The following is a 19225-nucleotide window of genomic DNA, read 5'->3' as shown; positions in this document are numbered from 1 at the left end:
ATTTTTCATATATATTTATCCAGATGTGCCGCTATTTTTTCATGTGTTCCAAGATGTGCCGTTGGCAAAAAAAGGATGAGAACCACTGCTATATATTATAATATACCTACAGGGACGCCCGTTTGAAATAATCATATTACCATCAGACGGCTTGACGAAGAAGACTGAATTTTGGTGAAATATTGTTAAAATTACTTTATGTAAGAAAGAGTAAGATAAATAGCTGGTCGTTCTAGCTATCAAAGTTCGAAAATAGATAATAAAAAATGTGGAAAGGCAGATTTAGCTCCGTTTATATGCCTAGAACTTTTGATAGCGGATTACAATATTCTGTCTCGGTGACATTCCTGTGTTTGTCTTAGGACCGCCTCTATGTACGCGTTTCCTCACGAAATTGCTTGCATTTCAACAAGTAGTGTAAATTCGCTGAAAAGTTTGAGAAATTCTACGTAAGTAACGACGTCATAAATGAGGATTTCTCGTCACAGCGCGCAGGCCCACATTGCTTTCATTCAATCGCCGCGTTTTTGAAATAATATAAACACACGCCATGTCCACAAAATCGTTGGACATATTTTTTCACGCTCGAGGAAACGCGTACATGGAAAGCGTGGGATTCTGTTTTTCAGCTTTCGTGTGTATTATTTGGTATTAGTCTAAAATGTATACAAAGCGTTCGATGAGCAACATTGTTCATTTAATAACAAGATTGATGTATATCGCGATTTCCCAACCAATTTATCATTAACATCCCTATAGTAATACCCAAATATAAATTACTGAGTTGTTTGTATGCGATTCTTTTCCTATTTCACCTCATATGTTACGTAAAACCATGATTTGAGGTTTAGGCCGCCCGAGAATCAAAAAAATCAAAGCCAGCATTCCAATGCTTGATATAGGAAAATACAGGCCAATTATTTTCAGATGCAACTAAAAATGTTTACTATAAGAAAAATCAGGTTAAAATTTATACCTAATTTAATTGGATTTATATTACATAAAGATTTGTTTTTGTGATTTAAAAAAAACCCTAACAAGAAAAAAATCGAACAACGACTTACCTGTAGTCTAACTTGGCAGGATCTCATCTGAAATTATAATAATGTTCCCTGATTTCTGCAATAACTGTTAAAAGAAATAGAGAATAGCCTGACACGATCTGCTATTTTTCAGATAATAAACACTGGATAAGCTGTACTTAATCAATTTCTTTAAAAGTCGTTAGTCATAATTTATGTATGTGCTGTCAAGTCTTAGATTCGAATTATTTTAATTTGCTTCATAATTAACCCCAGTTTGTCCCTCATTGTGAATTTACCGAATACATTACAAAATTACCTATTTACACTTCGCTCAAATATCTTGAGCAGAACATTATTCTCACATCAAAGATACAAGAGAATCAGTGGTTGAAATATCAAATAATGATAGTTCGTTCCTTATATAAATCCAAAAATGTTCTTCATACTAGAAGGAAATGGCATTTATATTGTCAATCCATGTAAATCATTTTAGGTCTCTTATCCACATCCGTCCAACAAATACGTATTATTTAATTTCCGAAATATCCAACCCATACTATTTGTCTTTTTTTATTTTAAGAATAATGTTAAACAAGATCTTTCTAAAGACGAATTAGTTAACTTTCACGCTTAGCTTCACAAATTATCGTTGTAAAATTCAAAAACGTGTACACATTTTAAATTCGGCCAATAATAAAAGTACACATCATCCATTCTAAACAGTAGATGGTCGTCCCTTAAAACTGACATACAGCAAACGTTCTGAATTATTATAAATATTCTTTATCCACACTAAATGACGTTGATATTATATTTGGAGTGTCTAGGCAACAGAACTATGTAACTCTTAGTGCACATCTAAAATCATCAAACCAAATATTAACGAATGGTCTTTGTCTGGGAGGCGAATTAATAAAATACGTCTTACGGTATATATTTATTCCATACAGTTGATTAATACAATTATCCATTATGATCCCTGTAGGTTCATCTTATCAGGCACACCGTGTGCCAGATCGTACAGTAACCTTACAGACAGACCATAGCACGGTATAATATATTGATAACTTGAATTCTATCTACACAAAACATGATTACAGAATGTCAAGGGTTTACTTTCTGTTCTTAAAAGACCCGGGAACTGATCAGAGAGTTGTGCTAAATTAGTGCCCCAATAAACTCCATTAATGTTTAACCAGGAGGTCCATGATTTGATCCCGGTGTTGGCTAAAAAAATTCTTGGGATTGTCCAGTGTATGTCATTTCCATAACGTTACCGACCCTCTGACACTTGTAAATCAAGAGTGGGCCTTAATGCACTTATGTCGGTTAGAATTGAAATGGGATTTTATGTCCCTCTCTCCTGCACGGACTGGGTTAATGAAGACGGGCTTACTACAGTGTGCTATGAGGGACAATTTGCGTCGACAGCGGTGCTACGGCCTATACTATTATTTCGAATTCCAACTGTCAGTGGTTCCTTTACTAGCACGCCAATGTGTACACGGGACCTAGGTTGTTCGTCCTATTCAAAGAACTAGACACTATCCTTGCCAGCCCCTCCTACACTACGGACAAGAGGAGTCCTTTTAGAACAAATAAAGTAGGAAGTTAAACCCCATTTCATTTTATTTCCGATACCTAATCATTAATTCGTAAAGATATATTATTCATATACGGGTAGTGTCATGCATATAATGTTTCCGAAAGGCTGTGGAGTGTGTGTGTGTGTGTGGGGGGGGGGACAAGGGGTCCGCGGTCCGTCGAAAACACATGTATTAAACATGACCGTCACAAAGGAATGGGAAGTTATCATTGAATTTTCATTTCAAACAGACATTTACCAGCTGTAATAACAGATTACCATTGAATACCAATTAAACATACCAACCATAGTATCGCTGATGGTCTTCATATACCACACAGAAAGAAATTTAAAAGCACACAATACAGAAAATAGATAACAGGTGATATTGGGCTGCCGATTCTGTGAACTATAAATTTTAACATGAAAAAGACAGTAATTTGACTGCGATATCACCCAAGGTGGAAGCGGACGTGAAATCACACTGAACGACGAACGTGGCTGTAACACATTCTTTTAATAAGCCTGCTGATTATTATGACATAAACAATTGTAAAAAAAATGAGCAACACACATAGTAGAATGAGTTCGAAAAATCTCTAGATGGTCACTATTTTCTATGTTCACCGCTATCAGTATTTTGTGGTCCCCAGATGGACGTAGATGTTTTGAGAGAGCATGTGATTGACCTAGAGTAATATATTAAGATATCTATGTATCCCAGGGCGATATCGTATATCTCGGCGAATTAAATTCAGACTTGTGAATTGCTGGAACTATTGCTTACACCAGGTCTATGTGATTGACCTAATCATGTTAAACGACTTCTGAACAGTGCACCGTCAACGACATCTCCAAGTGATAATCGAGATACTGGGATAGAGATATTGCTGTTTTTAAAGATCATTTGAGTAGAAATTGCTGACAAATACTAGTTACAAAAAAAAGTTGTTTTAACGAACATTTATTCCTATTTATCTTCTAATTCAAAATACCATGGGTTCTCATATACATACGAATATATGACATAAACCATAACTTTATAGATTAATAATTAACGTATATACTGTAATAAAAGAGTTATAATTAACGTATATACTGTAATAAAAGAGTTGGAATTAATTTGCAGTATAGTAAATATATAGATAATAACAGGTGAAACAAACTATGATGTAATCAGTAATTAAATAAGAATTAAAATATATATGTACCTCTATTTTCAGTCCATCTTCAATTCATATGAGCTTCTCAAACATTGGCGACCATAAGTGCATTAGGTCTAACATTATTGTATATATTGTACTGGTTTTACTTTATCTAAAAATCAGTCTGGAAAGTTAAACTTGTTAACAGCAATATTAAAATCAGAGAATTATATTCATTTTCTGGAGCTCCGTTTTCCAAAGATGATTTGGAATAAGTGACGCCTGTACTGAAGTGAACGGTCAGTGTCCATGATTCGTTATAACCCAATATTTTACCGATATCCTTCTGAATTGACAGTTATTCATTAAGATTTTCAATATCATCGCGTGTTATTAGTCAAATCTAAGTCTAATTTATTATACTAGGCTGTCATTAGCTGAATACAGCACAATGGACTCGTACTGGATTAGAAGAAATCTTTGAGTTGCCGGTCAAACTATGGTGTAGTGATATTCTTAGCCTTGACCAACAAATCATACAACACTTGACGGAATATGAGAATTAATAGCACGAGATAAATACGAGAGGTCAGAATATAATTTATAATGAATATCTGTGCTATCATAAAGGTTGATACCCGTGGAAATATTAAAATATCCATCAATTCAATTTTTTAGGGTGAATTTCTATATTATATCGCACGTATTAGTTCCTTAAAGGGCAATCTTAAATGAGAATATTACCACTATCCATATAGTGGGGCCTTATCTATAAAAAAAAACCCTATGAAACAAGAATTAAAATGTTTTAAAAAGGAACCTGTTCATTCGCTAATAGTTGAAATTTAAACCAAGATTTTAACTATCAATCGATGAAAAGGCAATATCATATTTATATTAGAGTTACAACAACATGTATTTGGTGCCAGATCCTCTGGAATTTGTTACACTCAAGTCTGCTGAAATTTTAAGTTCATTTAAATGAAACCGCAAGACCCAACTTTTCAAATGTTATCTTCAATAAGGGAATCATCGTATATATGCATAAAGTTTGTTTTGTGATATCATGACGTGCGTCGTACGCGGTCCTTATTATAATCTGGTATTTAGCGCATAATACACCATTTTATTATTATTATCTACAAAATCGTAAACATTACAAATAAATTACAAGTCATATTGTCTTATAAATGTATTCCATTTTGATAATAACACGTAAATTCTAATAAAGAACAGATTTTAATATTTTCCTAAAAACTTCGACCCAGTGACAACAAACTGACCAGTGAGAACATTAGAAGTCAGTGATCTTTTCTGGTTTGGTTGTTGACCTCCAGCAGACAGCTTGTAAGTGCCTAAATATATAATACAGTACAAAAGATCATATTAAATGTATATACTACAGTAGTAGATAGCTATACTAAATAGAATTGGGTTGAACTCTTTACTCAGGTCATCTTGTTTAACCCCTGGCAAATAGGAACCGGGCAAATAATGTATATAAGTGAAATGTTTCAAGAACTATGCTAAGCAACCCCCTAATCACAAATCACAATCTAATGTGAAAACGAACCAAAATCCGTTAGCGACATAAACTTGCTACAGTTACCCCATCCTAATCAAATAAAATACCCCCGACCCCCTGTGCTTATTTAGAAACTTGTATGATATTACTACATGTCGAACAATCTACCATCCAAATATTTACCTGGTTCTATTTGCCACCCCATGTTGTCTTCCCTCCATACTGCCATTTGTTCTGCTTTAATTGTAAAGTCCACGCGAACTTTGGATTTTGCAGGAACATGCACTCTGGTAAAGTTAACCAGCTGGCGTATAGGTGTCACGACTGTTGCACTATTCCAACTGATATAAACCTGTACAACCTGTAATCAAAGATATACAAGCATTCTGAGAGTAATACCGGTGGAGGGGGTAACCGAATGGTCTAGCAAGTTCGCTTTATATCTTAAGGTCTGTCATTGAGTCAAGTGGCTAGGTTTCGAATCCCAGCTTGAGCGCGACAAAGAGTAGGATCGCCTGTCCGGCTTCGTGGGTTTTCTCCAGAATCTCTTACTGCTAAAGACCCCTACACGCAAGAGATTTATTGAAATAAAATTGAACAATAAGTCGTCCAACAATGACCTAGTCTGTGGTGTTAAATAGGAGTTAAAACCGAATTCTCGTTGAATTTAAGTCAACAAAAGGACATGAGTGGGTCAAACATTAACGGAACCCCACAAAACGCGAGCTTGATCTATAACCCTACTATATTAAGCAGTGTACCAAATTGTTATCAAATATCTCAAAAAAAGTTTATTAAAAAATGAAAACTAAAAATGCATACATGGTTATAAAGACGGGCGGAAGTGGGAGTGGTAAACTAGCCAAGAAAGGGGCTTATTATGATGCTTAAAATTGAGAATTTTTTTCCAAATGTTTTCTGAATCACTAGTATGTAAAATAGCCATACCTGAATGTTCATTTACCGAACACAGTACAACACCATGTACGAAAACAAAACAAAATGCGTCTAATCGTTTTCGAAATTTCCATGTTTGTATATTCCACAGCTACCATATGCTCAAAACCTGAGGTGTTATTTTTTGCAATATGCTAACGACAAGATACAAATTATATCAGTTCTATAGCTGAAAATGTACCTCGTCACAGTTATTCCTTGCACCATCATTCGCAACAACTATAGATCCTGTCACGTCATTTCCAGCTTCAACCGAACCAGAATATTGCAGCTCAAAATATGTAAATGTTGTATAGGTTAAGCCATAACCAAATGGATATAATGGCTCTGTGTTTAGATATCTATATGTTCTTCCTTCCATAGAATAATTTACCATTGGTGGCAACTGTAATGAACACGGTATTAAAAAGAATAGCATTCTGGAGTAATATTAACAATTGGGTCAGATAATTGGAACCAATCCAGATTCCGATGTTTGCATTAAGTTGTAATTGTGGCACTGCATAAGGTAACTAATTATTTCATACGAGGAGAGCTACATACTAACAAACCTGATCAGTACTCATGGGCCATGTAAATGGAAGTCTTCCAAAAGGTGAAATATTCTCATCATTTTCCACTAGAGCTAGTTTCAGGGCTTCTCCTGTGACTTGAGCTGGATAGAAGGCTTCTACTATACCAACAATTTTATCCTCACTTGCAGCCCATCTAATATCAAGCGGGCCAGCATTAAACAATATCAAAATAACTTTTGCATTCGGAGGACCTGTATAACATTCAAAGTATTCAAGTGTTAACTATCTGCAGTCTTATTTAAAAGAGATTATGGATATGCGAAAACACAGACATGTGCTATTAAAAGTCCTAATCAGAACCATGGTCGTTTTTGCTCTTCAAATACCACCCATGTGATTGACGGTCGAGATATTTTAAATTCGATAGCGTTCCCTGAAAGTCATATAGTTTGCTAGGGGGTCATTCCAGTGAACAAATCGACAATCTCGTCAAATTTTCATTGATAAAGTTCACATGTTTTAAAAGGGCAAGATCGGAATGAAAACTCAACATAAATATAATTCATAGGGGGCATCCTTCTACCGTAAATCTTTAAATAATTTCTCCGAAGTATGCTATCAATCAATTTTGAATTTCGATACTTGTATATCAAATGAATAAAATCCTGCATATTTGAAAAAAAAATACGGTATTAACCCTGACCTGCAATTTCTTCTCGGGAAATTGTGGGCGGACTGATGGACAACTGTATGGGTTATTCAATGTTGCCCATAAAAAAAATTGATGATGTATGCTTCAAAATGAAATGCCATCATGCGATCCTGCCGCACTGAAATGTGCATGCCACATGTTAAATATATCGTTACGCATCTTGGTATGGATGTAGAAACTGTGTCATATAATGGGAAGTCTAAGTACATGTATTTCGGGCCCTACCACACTACCCCGGGTACAGGCTTCAGTATTTCTTCCTTTTTTAAAAACAATATTTTATTCAGAATGAGGATTGGGAAACAGACATTGCCTATATTAGACCCCTCTTCCTCTCTGCTATTAGATACATATCATCATTTTATAAATGAACAATTTCAACAGGTTAACATATTAACATTAAGTGTGTGTGCCTCATGTGTCCCAATTGGTCTAATACTGTTCTAATGGGTGGTCAAAGACACAAATTCCATACAACTAAAGGCCAAGTCGTTATAACATTACTCAGACTTCTCATAAAGGGAATGCTCTATTAATACCCAATCGGTTGTTCCTGGACCAATAAGCATATCCTGTCGCGCACTGGCCAAATCTATAAAAGCATGCACAGTGCTGAAATTTTTACGGTTGGCACGGTCCTGTTTGAGTGGATTTGTGTTATACAATTTGTCTTGTATCACAGTCTTCATTAAATCTGCAATTGGCCTTGTTTGGCGAAACCAACTCACTGTGGAAGACAGCATCTTGATGTAATTGAAACTGATATCCTGGTAAACTGATGTTTGCTCTATCATTACCCTCGTCTTCCACCTCATTACCTGAGAACAGAGAAACAAATAGCTATGTTAAACATTAAAAAGAATGTTCAAGATTGAGTTGTTCTCTAGTTGGTATCAGATTTATCCTTTTTTAGGATGAAAGTTGACAGTGGAAAACTATTTGTTTCAGCAAGGTAACAAAAACATCCTTGAAATATTATGTACATATTAACTATGAACATAATTTACAGGAGGGAGAACAGTCGAAGTTGATGTGGAAGAGTGGTGTGTTCGTGGGTCAATAAATGTATTCAATAGCCGAGGTCAAGTTATTATGGCATATTCAGTATTGTAAGAGAGGTTAGATTCATTGCTTCGCCGCCTTAGAAGTACAGTGTGTAAGTATAATTGCTTTAGATACCGTAGCGACAGATTCAATTGAACACTTAATGTTTTATAAAGGAATCAACAACTTCAATAGATCAATTACTGTTTGGAGAAAGTAGCAAAGGGTTCAATTGATCATTTAGGGTTTGGGGTAAATAGCAACAGGTTCAATTGATCAGGGTGTGACATAAAAACATCAAAACTTGTCACTTCACAAATAAATGAAAGTATCTAAATGTATTGTCCCCTAGACTTTTTCAGCGAGGGAATTGATTTTAATAATTTTCTTACCTAATCCTAGACAGACCAACACAATATCTGCATTTTTAACGGCATTTACAATTTCTGATTTATCATAAGAGAGACAACGATTATCGCCAATGCAACCTGGGGCGTATTGGGTGATCTTCGCGATCGTACTGAACTCTAGGGGTGTGGTGGTGTAATGTAGATCAATTGTTGGTGTGTAGTCCCCAAATTGTGAATATGGATTATTTGCCAGTGGTCCCACTACCTGAAATATCAATAATAAGATAGCCGCGTAAAGCGTAGAATACGCCCACATAGTAACTTTGTCTCATAAAAAATTATTGTAGCCTCTATCACGTTCACCACAAGCTTGTCAAAAAAGGGGCGGGACGCTGGATATCATTAGGTTTCGTTCTCTCAAAACCTCGCGACTTCACACCAAATTTGAAAAAATTATGTAGCGTCTATCGCATGCACAACTCCGGGAAATAAGGGCGTGGGACGTTAAATATCGGTAGGGTTCGACCTCTCACGACTCCTATGATTCACACTAATCTTGAAAAAGAAAATTTGTTAATAGCTCCCATTGAATTCCCAATGTTTTTTTTTAAAGTAGTGTAGTGGCGTGAGGGTGTTAGAGGTTACTGACTATCGGTAGAGTTCCTCCTCTAATGACCACAAAATGCTCCACACCAAGTTTCAAATCAATCTGTAGAAATGATTAGCCTCTATCGCATTCGCAGCTTTTCAAACAAGTTTTATGAAATTCAGACCAAAAAACCCTGTCCTTAAAACAGCTTGTATGTATTGTACGTAAAATCAAAGGCCATAACTCTAATAATATTCATTTAATTATCCCGAAAAGGAACAGATACCCTTGTCTGGTCATAAAGCAACTTATCTGAAGCAACTATATTATGGTAACAGGGAGTTTTGGCAAACAAGGGGCATCACCTTTTCATAATACAAGTTTCCTGAAAGTTTCAAAACATTGATGACAACCTTGGTCTCTATTGTGCTGACAAGCATTACAAACTGTGTATGCTCACTGGACTTAACTGTTATTCGTTTAACATTTTCTTAAGTTTGATATTTTGTAAAGACGATATATAATATAATCATACTCTTAACATATTCGAAGGTGATATTTACCGCAATATTATCATATATTTTATTAGGTAAAGGTAGAGCACCGTTCACATTTTTCAACAACACAAAAGACTTCAAAGCTAGTTCTAAACTCAACTGTCTATGTTCATCACTCTGAATCACAGACAGGTTCAACGTTTTATATGGGTTTAACTGTGGTGGGTCGAACTCTCCAAGTCGCATTCGGGTCAGCCACATTGGCTTCATCATCTCCCGAACTCGATCTTCAGTTACTTTTCCCTCCTTTACAGCATCGACTGGAAGTAGAAAAACGGATAGATACACATTTACTAATATGGAGAATCCCGTCTTCAAGACTTTATTATGAGATACGAGGGCAGATGACGTTATGCTATCCACCGTTATATCGCTAATTGTGATGTTTAATCACATATTTTATAAATACACCTTTGGAGGTTTAAATCCTAACATGGACTAAGATATACAAATCTATTAGTTGTTTATATTAAAGAAGTTGTCGTTCTCCAGGTTATCTACAATTTCAATGGTGATTATTTGTTTAGTAATGTGTGGCAATAAGTAACGTCAAATCGTTTTTATGAAATATATTATCAACTCGAACAGACAATTACATGTACACATATAGAGGAAGACCACCATTAAATTCCAACTTCTCAGTGTGGTTTCTTGCATTAATTGCCACAACCATTTACATGGCCATTTTTGCTGACCTTTTTTATACGCCCACATTTTTATGTGGACGTATATTGTCGTCGCCCCCGTCTGTAAGTCCACAATTTGTTTGTGACACAGGTCACAATTTTTATCCGATTTTGACGAAACTTGAAATATAGGCTTATATCGAAAAGAAGTCGGTTCCTTTCGATATTGGCATGTATCGGATCGAAACTTCATGGGTTATGGCCCCGATTGTACGAAAAATTTCGTTTTTGGCTTGTGGATACTCTAGAGGTAACAATTTTGATGCAATTTTGATGACACTTGACATGCATGTTTATAACCCAACGATCTTGACTCCTTTCGATATTCGCGCATATCGCATCGTAACTTCCTACATTATGGCCCTGATTGTACGAAAAATCGCGTTCATAGCTTGTGGTCCCTCTAGAGGTCACATAAAAGGGAACATAAAAATTGTGACCTGTATAGGGTCCACAACCTTCGTACTGCACACTTCTACACAATTTGCGTACAAAGAGTGGCCATTTTGTCCGGCAATTTCATTTCAATATTCTCGAAATCCGAATTCAACCTTTATTGTGGTGGAATGGTGATGTATTTAAACGGTTTATAAAATCGGAAAAAAAATTGTGACCTCTAGAGAATCCGCAAGCTAAAAATGCGATTTTTCGAACAATCAGGGGCCATAATCTAGGAAGTTAAGTTCGGGTATCTGCGATTATCAAAAGGAACCAAGATCTTAGTGTGAAATGGTGATATATTCACGCGTTTTTTTTTAAATCAGATAAAAATTGTGACCTCTACAGGGACAACAAGCTGAAACGTGATTTTTTGTTCAATCAAGGGTCATAATTCAGGACGTTACAATCTGATTTGCGCAAATATCGAAAGGAACCAATATCTTTGGGTTATAAACATGTATTTCAAGTTTCATCGAAATCGGATCAATCTAGTGACCTCTAGAGGGTCCACAACATTGATTTACCAGATGTTTACACTATTTGCGTACCAGAGGCGGCCATTTTGTCTGGCAGTTTTGGCCGGATTTTCACAAAATTCGAACTCAACAAACATTACGGTGTAATGGTGATATATTCGAACGTTTTTTTTTTAAATCGGATAATAATTGTAACCTCTATAGGGTCCACAAGCTAAAAACGCGATTTTTCGTACAATCAGGGGCCATAATTCAGGAAGTCCGATATGCGCAAATATCGAAGGGAACCGAGATCTGTGGGTTATAAATATACATTTCAAGTTTAAACCGAATCGGATAAAAAATGTGACCTCTACAGTGTTCACAGGCTAAAAACGCCATTTTTCGTACAATCATAATCCATGAAGTTACGGTCCGATACATGCCAATAATTCAGGAAGTCCGATATGCGCAAATATCGAAGGGAACCGAGATCTGTGGGTTATAAATATACATTTCAAGTTTAAACCGAATCGGATAAAAAATGTGACCTCTACAGTGTTCACAGGCTAAAAACGCCATTTTTCGTACAATCATAATCCATGAAGTTACGGTCCGATACATGCCAATATCTAAAGTAACCGAGATCTTATGGTGATAAACCTATATCTCAAGTTTCGTTGAAATAGGATAAAAATTGTGACCTGTGGAGTGCTCACAAACAATTGTAGACATGAAAATCGAACCAAAACTGCCGGACAAAATGGCCGCCCCTCGTACGCAAATAGTGTAAATATATGTTTATATCACAAAGATCTTGGTTCCTTTCGATAATCGCGCATATGGAATCAGACTAGTAATTATTTCCCCTTATTTTCACGATGGACGAATGTAGTGCGAGTTATAAATAGACAATTTTTCCCTTATATTTTTTTTCTCCCCTCTTCCTGCATTTTTAGGTTGAGATTTTGGTCTAGAATTGGAGAAAAGGGATCAAATTTGTAATTTTATAGCAGTTTTGGGTAATACTGACGACATTACAGCGGAGGTTAGGGGGTGTCAAGTGTCTTTCTGCAGAGCAATCATTTATCGGAAGTGAGATTTTGACCCCAGTCAACATTAAATCCCCGCAGAAAAAAATCTAAATGGTCAACGCCCTACAAAATTATGATGACGAGATTGCCAAATGTGGACCCCTTTGTGTCTATATAGATTAGAACCAACGGAATGTTGAGGAAATAGCAAATAATTGCTAGTCTGAGCCCATATCCAACGTAACTTCCAGGATTATGGCCCCTGATTGTTCGAAATATTGCATTTTTAGCTCGAGGACCCGGTAGAAGTCACAAATTGTAGTCAGTTTTGAAAAACGTTTAAACGTATCACCGTTACACATCAATGAAGGTTGAGTTCAAATTTCGTAAAAATCTGACTCAAACCGCTGGACAAAATGGCCACTCCTTGTACCCAAATAGTGTAATTTGTTATTTATCCATCTCTTGCAAAATGTGGGCGTATCTCATATCTAGAATCGGGTTTGTTGTATTGATATTTCTGCGTCGTTTCGGTAAATTATTCATGGTTTAGAGGGAGGCGAAATGACAACAGAGCTAAGTGGCTGGATACGGTGATATGTACGGTGGATAATTACATGTTTATAATATGTTTCCTTGTGCATCTTAAAGTTTCAATGGTCAACCTCATAAAATTTTAAGAACCGAACAAAAAAAACCCCCCAAAAAACAAAAACAATATGGGGGTCTGTAGCCTATCTATGTGGGGTTTAATTTTGTAACAGTTATTTTCCTTGCATTTTAACAACGGTAAATTCTACGTTGACGATTTTCAGACTGAAGTACTTAAAACTTTAATGAAAACAGCAAACCCAACCAGTTCAATGCAATAAAAGTGAATCAACCTACCCATAGCGAAAAATTCAGCGGACTTTTGTCCGCCATATAATTCAACATTACACCCAGAATTTAAGCAGGCGGCGACAGTATCAACACTGGTGTTAGTGTAATGGTGCTCTGTTTTTATGTTTATAACTGCGTTAGCATCACTAATAACGTAACCTTTGAAACCCCATTCTATTCTTAATATATCTGTCAATAATTCCTTACTAGCACATGCCGGTTTACCATTTATACTAAAAATAAAGTGAAACAAACATGAACTCATTTTCTTTATATTTCATTACCTATTGTGTTTTCAATAATTACATGTTTTCATACAATGGGGCAGTATATTGCAATATCTTTATCTTCTAATAACTGACGATTTATTTAGGCCTAATTGTAGTAATAAGTCAGTGGTTCGGGATGGTTAAACTATTAAAGGTTGCCACATTTACCGATCATAAAATTTGAATTTTAAATCTCTGGAAAGCGAGATTGTCCTTCGTCATTTGAAGAAAGTTTATATGCTTATAATAATTCCATCATGCTGCCCAGCATAATGGAATCGCAATGAACATATAACATTATCTATCATAGAGGAAATTTAAAATAAATATACATAAATCCGATTTTTGTTTGGTTTATTTACACTTTCGAGTCCACACACAAGTTAATTGCTATGGAAACTCCCAAAAATATACATCTGGAAATGGTCTAAGTAGCAAACAACACAACAGTCCATGAGTAGCCTATATATTTTAAATGGTTCCCCGTGATGCGATCTTGAACATTTGTCGGCAAAAATATAAACCCATCCATGTATCAGATAGTAAAAGCACAACCAATGATATCTTAAACGGTTTCTCAAACATGCCCCCGAAATTTAAACGTACATCCAAAATCGGGGTCAAATTTGTTTCCATCGGAAAACAAATTTATTAAAACGAGATATTTTCCAACTAGCATAGAGCTACTACGGCGTCTTTAATTCCCCGAAAGTCGACATCAGGAAAACTTCGACTTACCTATCAGAATTCACAGGATTTGTTTTATTTCCCGCCTACCGCATGTTTACCAATGGAATGAATAAAATGTGTTGAATCAGCCGATATCAGTCACTTGATGATCAGGATTCAAAGGATATTATTATTTCTCAGTAGTTAGTAAGACACAATGTTACATTTTTTGTAATATTATTTATTTCCTGTATTGTAATACAATAACTTTTTGTATAACGTTTATGTATTAATATTCTCGGATGAAGTCGTAATTGTTTCTCATATCCGTTATTTCCGAATAACAAGCAAATTTTCAGCATACGACCTTCTGTGCCCTTCGGTGGATTAACGAGATGAAAGGACAACTTAACACCACTGAGAAACTGATAGGCTTCAACGAAAGGTTTAATATGTGACTCACCTGTTATAACTACACATGAGGCTCTCAGTACCGGCTGTAACACACGATCTAAAAGCTGGAAGAAACGTTGTTCTCCAATCTCTCATACTCACCTGTAATAATCATATTCAAAACAACATATTAATAGATTATAAAAGGAAGGGTCACTTAGTACATGTTGTATTTAATTAACAGTAACATGATCAAAACCAGAGGCGAAATAGATTCTAAATCTGGAAATGAGAAAGTCGTGTAAAGGTGTTGTTGGCTAAAACGATCGGTCGATGAAGTTGAACTTGGCAACAGTTTCGGAAGTTCGTACCGTTACTATAGTTCCATTTAGTTCAGTGATTCGCAACCTGCTTTCATGTGGACTCCAGGGTAGAATGGATAGTGTCAGGGATGATTTGTATTTTTGAGGTGTGGAGTTTCCAGGCGACCTCCAGCTCAAACTAACCAATATCCAGCCCCACATTCGGGATCTGATTGAGATTCTCCGACACTGCGTTAGGCTGAATGTATCAACGATAGTATGCAATATTCAAAATATCTTGGCTATATGACACAATGGATATCAATAAATAACTGCCGTTTATGACCCCGAGGGGTGAATGGAAAGTATGAGTCGCGAAAAGAGGTGAACGAGTGAAAAAGGTTGGGAACGCTGATTTTGTTAATGACAAATGCCCTTGACAAAAATATGCATTTCTCAACCTTAATGGTTGATTCCAATTTTTTATATGAAGTTCAGAAATCGGTATTAAATACTGACAAGAAGTAAAGAAGACACCCACCTGAGCATCAAAGCTAAATCGTGATACAGGAATAGTTTCTGGTCCACCATATGCATCAAAATGTTTACAACCGGCATTGGTTAGAAGATATCTAGAGTTATCTCCCTGTAGTCCACGGACAAAACCTGCAGCGTAAACACCACTCAGATACGGATCTTCACCATACGTTTCCTGAAGTAGAAGGAAGCATCTCCTCCAATCTCCTCGGTCTTTCGTAATCCCCCCCCCCCCTTAGTATCCTTAATCTTTATTCGTTAAATATTTATAAACGTTATAACACTTACTTCATTTCGACCCCATCTGGAATCTCTCATTATATTGATGACCGGGCTAAAACAGCTCAAACCTTTAAATGCTCCATATGAATTATGTTGTGTATAATTGTTGTTTTTAGCACGAACTTCCAATCCTGTAGCTCTTGCCAGTTTAAATAACAAATCTTCACTGTAAAAATGTTGACAATTTGAATCAAGGATTTGATGAGAATTGTGTATAAATTTTTATATTTGGAAAACCTATTTATTGTTGCTTAGTTTTGTTCAATATTCCTGACATAGAGAAGGGTCGGATGCGCTCCACCTTGTTGCAGTTGTTTCCGAATCTTTTAGATATGCGTGCAAATCCGTATAATATTTGAGACAAAATTGTTATTTGGTTTGAACATGGGATATTCGGCAAGTGACCTATTTTTCAGGTAACCTGTAAGAATTAATAACGTCGTGTTCATTGAATGTACTTATTTTTAGTACGCAATAGGTCGCCATAATAGATATTTTAGATTTTAACATACAACCTGAACATGGCTCCAAGGCCAATTGGTTCCGGATATGAAGTGGCATTACCCGCTCTGACGTCACCTCTCAAACATTCTGTCGCCCAAGAATATGGTTTAATACCCAGGCGAGGAATAGCAGGAACTTTTCCCTTGACTTATAATAGATGAATAAATATAAAATCAAATATTAAAACTATACACATGGCGTAACCAGGCAACACAAATACGCCCAACGTCAGTTGGTATCAGATAAGACGTCATAGGATGATACTAGGTCAAAGAAGTAATATACTATTCAAAAAAAGTAGGGGATATTTGATTTTGGGGGCATAATACTAAAATATGCAAATGACTACGAAAAAAGTCACTATAGAACCTAACAGAAGAAACATTTCCAGTTACATGTGACGCCCAAACGCGCCAATAGCTACCGCATGGAATGCAGGTGATGCTTGGGATCATCATGGGGGTCCAACCCAAGATTTGCACGACTTTGAATGTTACAGTCATTGTGGCATTGAATTCCAGGGTGGAAACATCAGTTTAATTGTTTTAGTGACCAGAAAACAAATTTTGATATGCGTCGGCTTACCCAAAATGAAAGGTTACGTGCCCTTGGCATGCTACAGATCGACACAACACAGGCGGTTGTGGCGCGGACGATGAATGTTTCTCAGTCTGTCATAAGCAGTCTATGGTCCAGATACCGTGATACACAATCTGTACAGGACAGACCACGCTCAGGTCGACCAAGGGCGACAACTCAAGCCCAGGATCGATTTATCCGTACCTTGGCCTTGAGAAATCGTGTCATCACAGCAAATCAGATCAGCGCTCGTCTTCAAACAGACACTGGTGTGAGAGTGAGTGGCCAGACGATTCGGAATCGACTGCATAGGGGTCACCTTCGCGCCCGACGTCCTCGCGTGATCCTTTGTTTGAGAGATCATCACATTCAGGCAAGACGTGGTTGGTGTAGGGATCGTCAACACTGGGATAATCGACGCTGGAGCAATGTGATGTTTTCAGATGAGTCAAGGTTCACTGTTGATTTTTTGGACAGAAGTAGGAGGGTGTGGCGTCGTCGAAACGAGCGCTTCCAAGACGTTAACGTCATCAGACATGATCGATTTGGGGGTGGTTCTGTTATGGTGTGGGGAGGCATCACTGTTGCTGGAAGAACGGCTTTACATGTTGTTGCAGGGCGTGTTACAGGCCAGTACTACCGGGACAACATCTTGGCAGTCCATGTTGTGCCGTTCGCACGACGTCATGGCCGCCGTTTCATCTTCCAGGATGACAACGCAAGATGTCACAGGGCCAGGATCGTTACAGGTTACCTCCAACAACAGAACATCACCACATTACCTTGGCCAGCACTGAGTCCCGACCTCTCCCCCATCGAGCATGTCTGGGACATGCTTGGACAGAGGTTACGTCAACGTCAACAACGTCCTGCCAATGTCCAAGAACTTGCTGCTGCGTTGCAACAGGAATGGGACAATCTGGACCAAAATGACCTTAGACGTCTCATTAGGAGTATGCCACGTCGGATCAATGCTTGTTTGGCAAACAGAGGAGGATTTACCCGTTACTGACTTGGTTGTGATGCTGTGGTAACTTAGTCTAACGATCATTTGGAATAAATCGATGAATGTGAACTTCGTTTCATTTTGTCATTTGTTTCTTCGTCAGTTTCATTAGGTGACTTTAATAACACTTAAAAATCAAATATCCCCTACTTTTTTTGAATAGTATAGTTGCAGTGATAGGAGAAATGACTACCTGGTAGTGGGACTACCTGTGACAAGCCAATCATATATTGCAAGTTTGAATTAAAACCTAAAAAAAATCAGACTAGAACGGTTTCAGCATGATACGGGCGTTGACTTTCAAAACAAACCCATTTGCGTTAATTACACATATAACGTATCGAAAGGGTTATAATTTTGACAAGTCATTAACTAAGTACTAATTCTTTTTTTAAGTTTGTTGTGTTGCGAAATAGGCTATGTGTTGTATTACATACATCTCTGAAAGCCGTCAACGGGGAATAATGTAGACGGGCATTAACCGTCCAGGGTGCTATGTGGGGAATTTTGTCCAGACACGTGTGTATATACGAGAGTGTAAACATGACCTCGGTTTGATTGGACAGGGGTTTTTCGCGACGACCAACCATATTCTTCTTCGAAATGGTTTAAAAATAAAGAAATGTAAGTACCTCATTCTATAAATATTAAATAAATAGTAGCTAATTACCTACAACCATTTGGTACATCATTTCCTCCAAGGTCAGTCGACTGACAAGGTCATCCACCCTTTCTTGCCATGACAATGATATGTTATTAAAGGGGTATTTATCACCAGTGACAGCAGCAATGTGTAAACAATAAAATATAACTAAAAAATAATACATCGACATTGTAAACAACCCAGATCGCTGTTATGGTTAATAATAAAATAGCACACCCAGTAGATTTCGTGGGAACTATTTCCAGGTGCCAAGGTGATAAGGACAGCTGATTGAAAATAATCTTTGATCAATTTGAGATTTGCCCCTCTAATCATACCTATCGTTTCTTTAATAAAACTTTTGAGCAACGGCGCAGTTGAAGAAGTAAGGTCTGACTTTCGGTTTGGTGGACGGACATTCAGTCATACGAGGGAAGAAAATTGTCTAGAGCTTGACTTCAATAGAACATGGGAAGAATATTCTTCTGGATGTAGAAATCATTGGTTGGGTTTGGAAAATGTTTACAACAGATTTAATC

At 36.8% G+C, this 19225-nt stretch overlaps 1 protein-coding gene across 1 annotated transcript; it reads right to left on the bottom strand.

Annotated features, from left to right (window-relative positions):
- Positions 1-6687: 6687 nt before the first annotated feature.
- On the bottom strand, positions 6688-18723 carry LOC126811077 (uncharacterized). The gene is made up of 10 exons (XM_050536551.2): positions 18714-18723; positions 16470-16605; positions 15961-16120; positions 15677-15847; positions 14904-14995; positions 13509-13735; positions 10011-10264; positions 8901-9123; positions 8193-8282; positions 6688-7003 (listed from the first exon to the last, which is right to left on the bottom strand). The coding sequence occupies exons 1-10, from the start codon at positions 18721-18723 to the stop codon at positions 6780-6782; spliced, it is 1587 nt and encodes a 528-aa protein (XP_050392508.2). The 3' UTR covers positions 6688-6779.
- Positions 18724-19225: the final 502 nt, after the last annotated feature.

This window comes from Patella vulgata, chromosome 2 (genome assembly GCF_932274485.2).
Source record: "Patella vulgata chromosome 2, xgPatVulg1.2, whole genome shotgun sequence".
Classification (NCBI taxonomy): Eukaryota; Metazoa; Mollusca; class Gastropoda; family Patellidae; genus Patella; species Patella vulgata.
This window is presented reverse-complemented; position numbering and strand designations above follow the sequence as displayed.